The sequence below is a fragment of the Tachypleus tridentatus genome, chromosome 13 (genome assembly GCF_004210375.1).
Source record: "Tachypleus tridentatus isolate NWPU-2018 chromosome 13, ASM421037v1, whole genome shotgun sequence".
Classification (NCBI taxonomy): domain Eukaryota; kingdom Metazoa; phylum Arthropoda; class Merostomata; order Xiphosura; family Limulidae; genus Tachypleus; species Tachypleus tridentatus.
The window spans coordinates 90,941,545-90,954,721 of record NC_134837.1 but is presented as its reverse complement, the minus strand read 5'-3'; the positions used below and the strand labels follow the sequence as shown (position 1 = coordinate 90,954,721).

The 13,177-nt window shown below is 32.3% G+C and overlaps 1 protein-coding gene across 1 annotated transcript; it reads right to left on the bottom strand.

Annotated features, from left to right (window-relative positions):
- Window positions 1-221: 221 nt before the first annotated feature.
- LOC143239532 (uncharacterized) lies at window positions 222-12,007 on the bottom strand. The gene is made up of 2 exons (XM_076480689.1): window positions 11,701-12,007; window positions 222-3,416 (listed from the first exon to the last, which is right to left on the bottom strand). The coding sequence occupies exons 1-2, from the start codon at window positions 11,707-11,709 to the stop codon at window positions 1,086-1,088; spliced, it is 2,340 nt and encodes a 779-aa protein (XP_076336804.1). The 5' UTR covers window positions 11,710-12,007; the 3' UTR covers window positions 222-1,085.
- Between the last annotated feature and the right edge of the window lie 1,170 nt (window positions 12,008-13,177).

Genomic DNA, 13,177 nt, shown 5'->3' with positions numbered 1-13,177 from the left:
GAAGGTATACATAAGTTTATATTTTAAAAATATTTATATTTTTTACTTTCAGTTAACACATTGTATTGTACTTTAAATACTATACAGTTATGAAATATATTTTATTGATGACCCATACCTATTGAGTTTTTTTTCAGCCTGTAATTATTTATTTCATTTTATACATTAATCTAAATAAAGACAAATGTTTGAGTTATCGTTTATTTTGTGTTTATCTTAAATACACGATTAAATAATAATTTTACTTGTGAAACTCTTATAAAAAAATAAAATTATTTGTCGCAGATTTTCGAACCTTTTAAACAATAAGAACCGCTTAGCTTATTTAAAAGCTTAAGTACTTTATCATGTAACCAACAATGTTAAATAATAACATTTAATAGTGCACGTTATTGTTCGACATAAATGAATACGAACATGCATAAATAATGTGTAACTTATCTTAAATTAAAGAGAATTCAAAATACACAAAAAGTAACAGGCGTGCTGCTAAATGAACAAATAATTCAAACTGAGGATAACTTTACATAAAGAGTACTGATACTGGGGGAAGACAATATATGATACGCTTAACATCTTTAGTTTAATAAATAAAGCAGTATAATATTATACGTTTAAGATATTAATATTAATCAATGATATACCAAACTGATTTCATATAATACGAAAAATGAAATACAAAATCAAATTCTTCTATTAAAACGGTCACTATTATGAATTTCAATCAGTTTAAAGAATGATTTTCACAACTATAAAATTCCATTTATCATCAATTGTCCTGATGAAATGAAATTATTAGTATTTTTTTCTTGAATTTTCTAACATGGTACTGATGTAATAGTTACTTTTCCAAGTAGTTTATTCGGAGCACATTATGCACGTATTTTTGTTTAGAGTAGAAACTACTTTGATTTAGGACAAATTAGATAACACACTGCTAATTTGTACCAAAGTAAAAAGTAACATTGTTTTTGGAGGCTCAGAGTATGAGTAACTAACATAGGCGAATTACTGAATAATACGCATATAGCAGTTTCTACTCTTTCATGATTAAATCAACATATGTGCCAATAAGCACAAAATCATTAATTGTTCTTTGGTTTCTGAATTCGATAACCGAAAACATTAGAGACATTTTCTCTGAATGGAAGCTGGTCATCAACGTTTTGAGTTTTTGGGTAGTCAAACTCTTCAGTGGGAGCCAATGTTGTAGTGGTATCATAGTACCTATTGGAAGACACAATGTAATGAGGATTAGGAGGAAGTTCTTCTGACGCCTTTTGTTGTATGTTATCTTCTGTTTCTGTTGGATAGTCAATAACTTCATATCCTTCACCTTCTTTTAGATCAGATACATCTACATCAACACCTCCTATAGTTACAGTACCAAGTTCATCCAAAGCTTCCTTTATTGTTTGACCAGGTTTGAGTTCTAATTCCAGTATCTGAGAAACATATTCGGATGGGTCCTGGGGTTCATAAGTTGAGTTTCTTTGAAGTGAGCCTCGACTTTCGTCGACAGCATGTGCTGCAAAATCAGCACTGTAATTTGTTTTATTATTAAAAGAATATTCTTTAGTGTTATTTCCAAAATTTTGTTGGGTCCTAGAAGAAGAGAATGTTTTATCATAACCATTTTCCCAAAACTTTGGTTTGTTGCTCTTGAGTGACCAGAGGGGGTTGAACTCATTTGTTTCACTGACCTGTTTATCTGAATTCTCTGATTGCTTATTTTGATTAGCATTCCCAGTAAACACCTCATCACTCTGTGATTCCTGAGCTCCCAGGCTATAACGTTTTTCATTAGGATCATCTACGTATTGAATATCAGCATCCTTGAAACGTTTGTTAAACTCTTCAATTGACAACTTTACGTAGCCTGGAGGAGCTTTATGATCTGCAGGAGCATAATATGCGTGGAAGACTTGTGATTGTTCACCTCTATCTTTATCAGAAGAATTTTCGATATTATAGTTATGATAATTATTATTTGATTCTTTTGAAATAAAATGTGGTTGCGAAAATTTATCGTTATCAACTAAAGGAATATCGAGCAAATGATCTTGATTTTCTTGTACTAGATCTTCATCCAGAGCCTCTAGATTACTCTGGGAAGGATGAAATGGAACTTGTGGTCTGTACTCTTTTGAAGATTCTACAGGAGTTGGAGGCGGTATTTGAGAATCATACTGTTCGTAAGTTGAAGATACTGGTAATCCAGTATTATGACCTCTTAACAGTTGTTTATTTCGTAAGTCTTGCGTTTCCCCCTTTCCAACTGTGTCAATAGGGAAAATTTCAGCATTTATAGGAATAAATTGTTCATAACCAGAGTGAACTATTTCCACTGATGGTGGCTTCAAAATCTCAACTGGTATGTCAACCCCTTTGTTATTTCCGTATCCCTGTTTAGGTGGATACTGAGGAGTTTGGGTATGTGATAAGGGGGGAGGAAGAAGAACATTTCTCGAATTGTCAAAATTCGACTGCTTTATGGGTAGAGTTCCAACAGGAAGCGGAGGAGCAGGAATTTCCTTTAAGGCTTGAATTTTATCAGCATGAAGAGGAAGATATTGGATGCCATTCTCACGTGATGGCTGAGGAGCATGTGTAAAATGAATAGGCCTTTCTTTTGCAAATTGAGTTCCGATTAATTCAGTTTTGCCTTCTTTTAATTCAGAATTACTCTCAATTAGGTGTGCAGAAGGACTGTTGAATTGTAACGGATTGAGAGATTGATCTAGTTCTCTAGTCAAGAAAGGCCGACCTTTACTAACAGATGGAGATGGTCGAAAATTATTAGGTGGACTATTAGGCTGCAGATAGTTTAGATTTTGAGGTTCTATAACATCAATAGGAATCACTTCAAAGTCACCAGATATACGAGGGTCTTTTAGCAAAGATACGTCATAAGGATTGTTTACAAGGCGAACATCTAATTCATTTTGAACGTTGTGTGGTCTTCCATAACCTCTATTGGGTGGAGAAGGTAAGCCAATGTTTTCTTGAAGTTTTAGTACTTTATCTGGTATCTCGTTGTTTAAATGTTTTTTTTGACGAAAATTAAGTGGACCAGGAGAGTGAAAAGAGATTGTGCTTTTAAAGCCTTTAGGTTCATGCTTTTGAGGAACATGGAACAGTGGGTAGTAATCGCCACTACTTTCGTGATGAGTATCACCACTTGGTATTCCAACAGAAGGTTCAGGTACAGATCCAGCGTAGCCTCTAGGTCCGAAATCTTCAACGAAGTCCAATTTTCTTGGTCGTTTAAAAAAGTAAGGATGCCCAGGAAGAATTGGTCTCCATCCACCATACGTAACAACCACATTGTCGATATTTCTCTGGTAAGTTTTTGAGTCAACAGTATTTGCTAATAGCGACACCAGTATCTCAGCAAAGAGAGAACATAATGCAACCTAAAAGAAAAACAGAAACTTAATGATCATTACTGCAATAATAATACAGAGTGATAATATTAGAATAATATATTAATATACAGAGATGTTTTTAAAAAGACTAAATAGGTTGTGATCAAATATTGGACAAAAATGTAAATGATTAATAAAACATGATTTATTACATTCAGAATTTAAAAATATAATGTATGTATTAAAAGCAGATATTAAGTGCCCAAATAATATATAATTTTTCGCTTGTATCATCTTTTACTCAATAACTTTATTTCTTAATCAGTTATTATTTGTAATAAAAGTCAATATACATTGTCACTGAAAGTGTGTAAAGTACGATAGGTTTGTTACCATAGTCTTCTATTTTACATCGTTTGAAGTAGAAGATTACCAGAAAACGTTACTTTGCGATATAGTACAAGACAAAATTACATGTTAGTATTAGCACGTATCAGTGTCTAAATAAACCTATCTAAACATTAAACACTGATTACGATGCAACATGCTTGTTTTTTTAGAGCAATATACTGAGAACCAAAAGTAATTTGAGTTAAGCGTTGTTTTCAATATTTTTAATTTAATTTATATTTTGTTACAACGTACATTGGTAGTACATTTCTAGAAAAAAATAGAAATAAAATACGTTTTCAATAACACTATTATACGAGAATTGAAAGTATATTTTAGTGTTTTAGCACTTTAAATCGTACGCCACGATTACTAGGTGTTTAAACAACTTTGTAAAACATTTTAAAACAAGAATTAGTTGCCCGTCACTGTTAATGCGAAGATAATTTTTTTTTAAGTTTGATATTTAATTAAGTCAGCACAGGAGAGTTTTCATTCTGTGCACATCCAATGTGCACAAATTAGTTTCCTTTAAAGATACCAAACAAACAATGTTATTTCTTAACGTAAAATAAATTAACGAAAGGTACCGTGGTGTATGGAAAAGGAATTCTTGTCGGCCTTTAATATTAAAAGATAAATAAAAATTATATGTCTCAGATGTATATCAAAGGGTCAATTCAGAATATGACATGCATCATAGATTTAAGGTATCAAGTTAAAGATTCACTTTTTACACAAGGACACTGATATAAGTCTCTATATACATTTATTTATTTATGTGCATACAAGTATTTAAGCTTTTCTAAATTAAAAAACACTAGTAATAAGTTTTATTGGCGCCAGAGTAACAAGTCTATGACTGTGTTGAATAGTGCATATAGTCATAGCTTAAGATCAAGAATTAATTTAACAAGCAGAGATTCATTAAATCTGTAACTGTGTTCAATCAATCTATTTTGTTCATCATTAATTCAATATTATTCCATATATCAAATATGTGAATTTTTCTGTGAAATCGCTGAAGTAACGAGTGTTAATGAGATATAGAAAAATGTTGTTAAAGATAAAAGGCGTTTGGTATTTTCGACATGAAAGACACCTTATACGACCATTGTATAATACCACACTAACAAATACTATAAAATACCACCCAAACAAATACTATACAATAGCACATCTAACAAATATGATGTAATACCATTCTAAAAAATTCTTTATAATATCACCCTAATAAGTACTATATAAAACACTATCCTAACAAATACTATATAATGCCATCATGATTGAATGATCTCGAGAGTTAGGTTTAGCTATCCTGAAATGCTGGTCAGAGGAAGATAAACCTGTAACCATAAAATACCACCTACGGTGCTACTTTTTACAGAATAACGGGAATGAGAATGATTTTTTATGGTAAGCCCACAACAGAAAATAAAGGACCTGCTCAGTGCAAACTCGAATATTGGATCTTTCGATCGATAGTCACGGATGTAAACCACTGAGAAGTTTGCCTTCCGGTAATAAAGAAAATAGAAACACCTGGTCATTTATTATACTCAGGAACCAACAAAAATATATGAGCAACTGTCAGATTTTCCATATCATGTTAGTTCTGTCTGATAATATGAGTACTATACATTTTACTGAAAATTATTTTAATCAAATTATTATAATAGCATTTTTTTCGCGCTACACGTAGTTCATTTACTTTTCTCAAAACAAACTGATCAGTTATAAATACGTAAGAATATCTTGTTGCGTAAGTTACAGCACGAGCAGAACACGGAGAGCCCATTGGTTCACTTAGGAAACTTTTGTAATGTGTTGGACGAAAATATTTTTAAAAAATTAGTTGTTGATTTTTTTAATTTCGCGCAATGCTACACGAGGGCTACCTGTAATAGTCGTCCCTAATTTAGCACTGTAAGACTAGAAGGTAAGCAGTTAGCCATCACTACCCACCGCCAACACTTGGGCTTCTCTTTTACCAAAGAATAGTGGGACTGACTGTCAGATAGTAACACTCTCAATGCTGAAAGGGTGAGCATGTCTGGTGTGACAGGGATTAAAAAGCCTGCAACCTTCAGATTGCTAGTCGAGCGCCCTAACCATCTGGCCATGTTAGGCCAATTGTAAAAAGAAAAAAATATTCGTCCTTTGTACCAGTTAGCAACAAAATAGGATATACTAAATGTAATTGTAACTGGTTTTTTTTCTCACTTTGTGAATAATCCTAGTTTAGAACGTATGGAAATATGAATAATGCAATAATAAACATTTTATCATTAACCACAATAATGATATGACTAGCTGGAGTTGGAATACACTCGTTGTTTGATTGTTTTCTGTCAGTTATCAGGTTCTATGAACATATTAACAGCTCATTTGACAACTCTTCTTAGAGGTGTATCATTTACTGTTTGTTTTGTTTCTAGTATTATTTTTCTTTTAATGTGTCTAAGTACATCATACAGGATCATTAACCTGTCTGCAAAATGAGTCCGCTGCTTTTTATATCCTCTAGGTCGCTACGAGACCTCTAAAATAACTTTTGTGACCTGATAGTTCTGATTTATAGCTCTGGCACTAATCGGTCATGAGTACACAGCTAACCTAACATTTTGCTGATCTTCTTGCGGTCTAAATAGCGTATGACGCTTCCAATGAAAACCGGTTTTTCTGGGAGAATGAATCAAGAACGAAGTGTGGTAAGTGCAGCTTGACTGAGTCACTTGTATTCTGTATTTTATATAAACCCGAAACTACGGCAGTTATCTTGCTGTATATTACAATACATAAAAAGAACAGCATCAAAAAGTAAACTAATTTTCACAGATTATTCACACATAATTGATTGAGACCACATTAAGCAGACGTTTCTACAGCAGTAAATTTAGTTATTTTAGTATTTAAAGCTGTTTAAAGAAAAGGCGCTTGTGTTTGATATTAATACAAATAATCATATTTGAAAGAACAGATTTTTAATATCAAGGTATAAAGAGAAAATAATTGTTTTTGACAAAACAATAATGCAGCAAATCCATAACATATATATATATCTTAGAAGATAAGGATATTAGGAAATTAAATTAACAGATTTCTTAACACCATTTGCATTATCAAGATATCGAAAAGAAATATGTATCCATGCAACGTAATATCCATTTATCATTCTTAATTCATTCAAGAAACATAAAAAGATGATCTAGCGCATACTGATATGATATGTTCAGGACATAATATTACTATCTTTAGTAACACTGTAATCAAATACAAAATAGCGATTACAAATTCAAAGGCAACACTGAATATATAACTACAATTATTAGAGAAATACGACTATGTTTGAGATTTTATTCAAAAGTATTCTACAGTATGATGTCTTACAAATAACTGTAATGTGCATTTCTCATAAACAGTATAAAATGTGTTTTATAATCCATCACAATAGAAACATGTACTCGTTCTGAATGAACAAGTACAATACAAAGCATTGGTCTCTCTAAGAAGTGATTTAGATAACTTGTATTTTGAAGGTTTCTCAAGTCATAGAAAATACATCAAAAGTTGAAATTAAAACTGGTTAGGCCTTTATAAGTATATTAGTTTTAACTAATGCATTACACAGTAAATATAAAACATAATGATAGGTTCTGGAATAATACTATTAAATTTATGAAGAACAATACTGTATTATCTTCCTTTAAGTTACCATAACATAATATTTAAGAACCAGACACCTGCTAGTCCATCACAGCTGCTACGTTTTATACAAAATAAAACTTACATCTCTACCTGGGTTGTTTTTTTAAACAAATACTGTATCTAACAGGATATTTTATTTCGATAGCTCAATTCTTCTAAGCATTTCGTAAGTTTCCTTATGGCGTGACTCTTACAGAAGAAATAAGTATTTAAATGTGTATTTAATAAAACATCAATTTGTTGTTCACCTTTCTTATCCATTCATCCAACACACACACATATATATCCAAGATCATGTTCAAGATTAAATATCATTTATCTAATCCTATATCTAATGCATTTCGACTAAAACATAAGTTTAAAAAAATATCAAACAGTCTCGTACGTTTTAATGCACGTTTTAATCTGTCCACTTTTCAAGTATGTATTTTTCGAATGTTTGTGTAATGATCTGCAAAGTACAGATAATGTCCTAAAAACGTAAGTGGTTTAATGTTATTCAAGAAGGGGAAGACGTTCTTCCACATTGATTCTCCTTAGGGGTATATAGGTCAATTGGTTCGAGAGATCCGGTATATTACTCCAGTTCAGTGGGAATTGAACAAGTAGGTACACACTTGACTTGTTGTTACCCCAGTTATTAATTATGAATTTAATTATGTTAACCTTTATCTTAAAAAATTAGTGTTTCAACATATTTTGAGGGTTCTTAAACCTATCTATAAGGATGGCTATGTTTAATCCAAAGTAAAACATATTTTTCTAGTAGTTTTTAATTTTGTTTATTATAAGCATCTCCAAACAGTTACCATAGACGAGGTATAACATTTAGAAAATGTTGCATCTTCCAATAGAACTCTGAAGAACTGCTTTTCATTACGTAGAAAAAGTTTATATGTCAGTTAAGTTATAAAAGTATAAAAGAGGCAAACAAGTTTAGAAGTTTATGTTCTATTTCTCAGCATTTGTGTGTAATAACAACTATGAAATAAAATAAGAGACGGCTTCAGTTTAGAAACTGAACTAAATGTTCACTGATGGAGAGGAATCTAACTGCTTGCATTAATACTGATATACTAATACTGATAAACATGTGAATGAGATTCGGTTGAGTAGACAAAGAACCGGAAACATTCCAAAATAACATTTTTTACTTGTTTGTTGAATTTCGCGTAAAGCAGGTCGAGGACCATTTAAGCTAGCCGTCTCTCTAATTTGGAAGGGATACATCGGATGGAAAGCAGTTAAACTGAAACCCAACAACTGCCAAATCTTGAGCTACTTAAATCGAATTGTGAAAATGACCGTCACATTATCATACACACACAAAGTTGTAAGGGCGAGCATGTTCGATGACAGACTTCGAAGTCATGATTTGTAGTTTCTGAATCAATCACTCTAACTTGCAAACTATGCCAGGCTTTCGAAACTTCTAGAATAAACAAATTAAAATAACAATCAACTTAAAAGATAATCTTCTATACATTTTACTTATATATTTTGTGATTAAGAATTGCAACCTTTAGGTCATATTCTTTGGATTCCTTTATATATATTTATTTACACATCACAGAATGTCAGTATATCAAATGACTCTTCAAAAATAAAATACGTAACAGTTTTGTTTTGTTTCCCGGCAAACCTGCCATTTAAAAATGTCAAAATATTGCGAAGTGTGTTCATATGATATTTTTGTGGAAAATGCTCTGATGCCCAAACATTTTTTTTAAGTTTTTGAATTTACTTTCTAAACTTCAGTAACTGGTTTAAACTAAAACTGTTGTTGAGGTGACTAAGGTCCCTACAGTGACACAGCTGTATGTTTGCGGACTTACAAAGCTAGAAACCGGGTTTTGATACCCGTGATGGGCAGAGCATAGACATCCCATTGTGTAGTTTTGGGGTTTACTTCAAGGGAACAAACTGACTATGAATATTTGGTACTAAGAGAGAAACTAGAGCAGTCATTCATGGCAATAAAGTACAGGTCAAACGTTACTTCATGTAATTTTTTTACCACTTATGAATTTGCAAATTTTTAGGAAAAAAAAAAAGACCGATTTAAGAGAATCCTACGTCTCGTTAGTAACCCTACACAAGAAGAAAGCAAACAAGGGTAGGCTACTTGTAATGGCGATCGGAAATCTTTTTTTTTTGCTTGATTATTCTTAATTACAAACTACAAAATATGCTATCGGTACTCTGCCCACCACTGGTATTGAAACCCGACTTTAGTCTCATAAGTCCTCAGACTTACCGCTGAAATATCAAGCGGGGATAGCTGAACTCTACTTGTATGTGTTTGAAACGACTTTTTCTCATCACAGGTAACAATATTAGGTACTGTTCTAATGTCTATATCATCTTTATAGAGTATATTAATTATTGTTTGTTCATTTTTTCATTCAAAAATCCAAAATCATTACAACTCAAGTGTGATGATTCAATTGGTAACTTTTTTTTCAAAGCTGTTTTTTTATGTTCATCTAACTTTGGTATTTTCCATATTACTATTCAATGTCACAAGCCTACTTATAAAAAGTACATGTTTGTTTTATTCTTGTATTTATTACTGATGTAACTAGATTAATAAGAACACATATATAAGGGAAGATGTGGGAAGTACATTAACGTACACTAGTCTTCGAAAACACCAATTAACAATAATTCGGTAGAACTACGCAAGTTTTAAAACTTAAAAAAGGCAGATTTTCAATTAAAATCTTTACAACAATTAAAATAGTTCGTAAATATACCATATCCAGAACGTTTCATGAATATTGCGAAAACAAAATTTGAAGAAAGTTTAAATTTGTTCCAGTTTTATAAAAAAAACTTACACATTGTCAAAGTAATTACGAATCTTTAATCTTCTAAGTAATATTTCTTGTATGTATTGAATAAGTGTGTTTGTTTGTTTATTTTGAAATTCGCGCAAAGCTACGCGAAGGCTATCTGCGCTAGTCATCCATAATTTAGCAGTGTAAGACTAGAGGGAAGGCAGCTAGTCATCACCACCCACCGCCGGCTCTTGGGTTACTCTTTTACCAACGCCCAGTAACCTAAGGTGGCGGGTTCGAATCTCCGTCACACCATATATGCGCACCCTTTCAGCCGTGGGAGTGTTATAATGTCACGGTCAATCCCACTATTCGTTGGTAAAAGAGTTGTAGGTAATTGATGATGACTAACTGCCTTCCCTCTCGTCTTACACTTCTAAATTAGGATCGGCTAGCGCAGATAACCCTGTTGTAGCTTTGCAAGAAATTCAAAACAAACCAGATCTTTTACCAACGAATAATGGGTTTGATCGCAACATTATAACATCTCTACAGCTGAAAAGGTAAGCATGTTTGGTATGAATGGATTCGAAGCGCTGCCCTCAGATTACGAGTTGAGCGCCCTAACCATTTGTCCATGCAGGGCTCGTGTATTAAATACAAAATATAATTATGCGCTTCAATAGCCAGCTATGTAACTTCATACATGACATAGGATGCTTGAATTCACTTTATGGGCTCAACTTCTCAGCTCACACAACCAATAAGTTGTGGAAGTTTCTTGTTTAAAAACTCTAACAACAGATAATAGCATTCAGTAAATTATTCAAATATTTTGTCACTTTTCTGAGTTTACTGCCTTTATTCTTAATGTATCTCATTTTATCATTTGTTAGATGTTATAACTTTGATATTTCAAACAAATTTTTTTTGGAAACGCAGTCAATTCAATGCGAATTTATATCACAAATATATTAGAAAACTGTAAAAAGTAAAAATAAAATAACAATAGCATATAAAACTATTACAAACAAGCCTTGTAAACTCTTACTGTTGAGAAACAAAAATAAGTTATCCAATTTACTCGTATTTTTAAAGAAGTTATGAGTTATTTCAAATCACACAACCGTGAATTTCTTCAAACATTTCAGAATAGTAAAATAAAAATATGAAATATTCAAATAATTTCTTAAATATGTGTTTTTTCACCAACCTATATACTAAACCACTTCACTGAGGACGTGATATAATGTGACATTGCTCATGTCAAAAAGTTATTAATATACTTCACGAAAATATAAGTTAATTAGATTTAATTTATTTTTAAAAATAAATAAGAATGATCGTTACACCTTTGAGTGCAGAACTCAAACTACTCGGAAATAATTCGAAGCTATTAAATCACAAAAGTTTTGTTTATTGCTTTATTTTTGGGAATAAGAACAAATTCTTACTTTTTTCATTTTGAATCCCAGTTCTATATTCTTCAGATCAATTTGCTTGGAAATATTAAGCTGTTAAGTCTGCGAAGAGCAAATTCGAAATACTTCTCAACGAGACTGCATGGAATATGCGTTTATACCTCACTACTTTTCAGAAGGGCAGTAGGCCACCAGAAACAAATATCACCAAGCTAACAACCTCTTAGCCCACTCTTTGATGACTCTGCACGTTTTTTCAAATCGGGAATGAAGAAAAACATGTTAAGCCTTCCAATTTATAGCCGATGATGTTCCTTCTAGTCTCTGTTGTGACGTTGCACACGATGAACGAATGCCGAGGGAGACTAATGGAATCTGGCAGCTCCACTTCAGCAACCCGTAAGGGATGTTAAGTTTCTTCTAAAGTGGGTCACGTTCAAGGCAAGTCGTTGCCCGTGACCGACACGCGTTTTCCAGAGCTGCTGACGTTATCAACTTATTTTAGAAGACCAGTATGTTTATCCCCATTGTAACACATGATGATAATATTAAGAGATTTTTTATACTTATGTAATAATGTGCAGTAATACTGCATCTTAGTTGGCAAACTTGAATAACATATGACTGAATGAAAATATTTAAGCTCCAAATATTTTTGACAAACAGCATTCTTAAAACGCTTTGAATTTTTGTGAATTTTTATACTATGGTTTTAACGACATAGTAATTAGTAGAAGCAAAATGTAGCAGTTATTAAAGATTAGTTGTATAAAAAATAGGTAATTAAAAATTGAGTGACTTTTGAACATTGTAGGATGTTTACAATTGACTGGAAGATATGCACTTCTCAGATATACGTTGGAAAAAAATATTCGGAAACATAATTAAAATGCATTGTTAACACCTTAAAAATATAATATCATATATATGTATGTGAGTGTGTTCTGAATCATTTTTTTACATTATAAAGGATCAAATCATAGGATATTCTTCAAACATCTAAACAAAATGGACATGGGATGCCTTGACGGATGAACAATTCGCTTTGCAATTGCACAACTAGAGTGGTTAGCCACTAAGTGGATCGATTACAAGCAAATCTTACACCATGCCTTGAAAATACGTATTTATGAACTCTTTCAAATACTGTATAGGTATATTAATTCCCGTCAAGATGTTATGTAACCTAAGTTGTTTTTGGAAAAACAGCATTTTTATTTAAAGCAGTTAATTTGAGAACTACCTGGCATGGCCAAGTGGTTAGGACGTTCCACTCGTAATCTTAGGATCACGGGTTCGAAGCTCCATTACACCAAATATGCTCGCTCTTTCAGCTTTGGGAGCGTTATATTGTGATGATCAATACTACTTTTCGTTGGTAAAAGAGTTGCCCAAGAGGTGGCAGTGGATGGTGGTGACTAGCTGCCGTCCCTCTAGTCTTACACTGCTCTCGTGTAGCTTTGTGCCAAATTTAAAAAAAAAACAAAAAAAAACAAATGCACAAAATGTC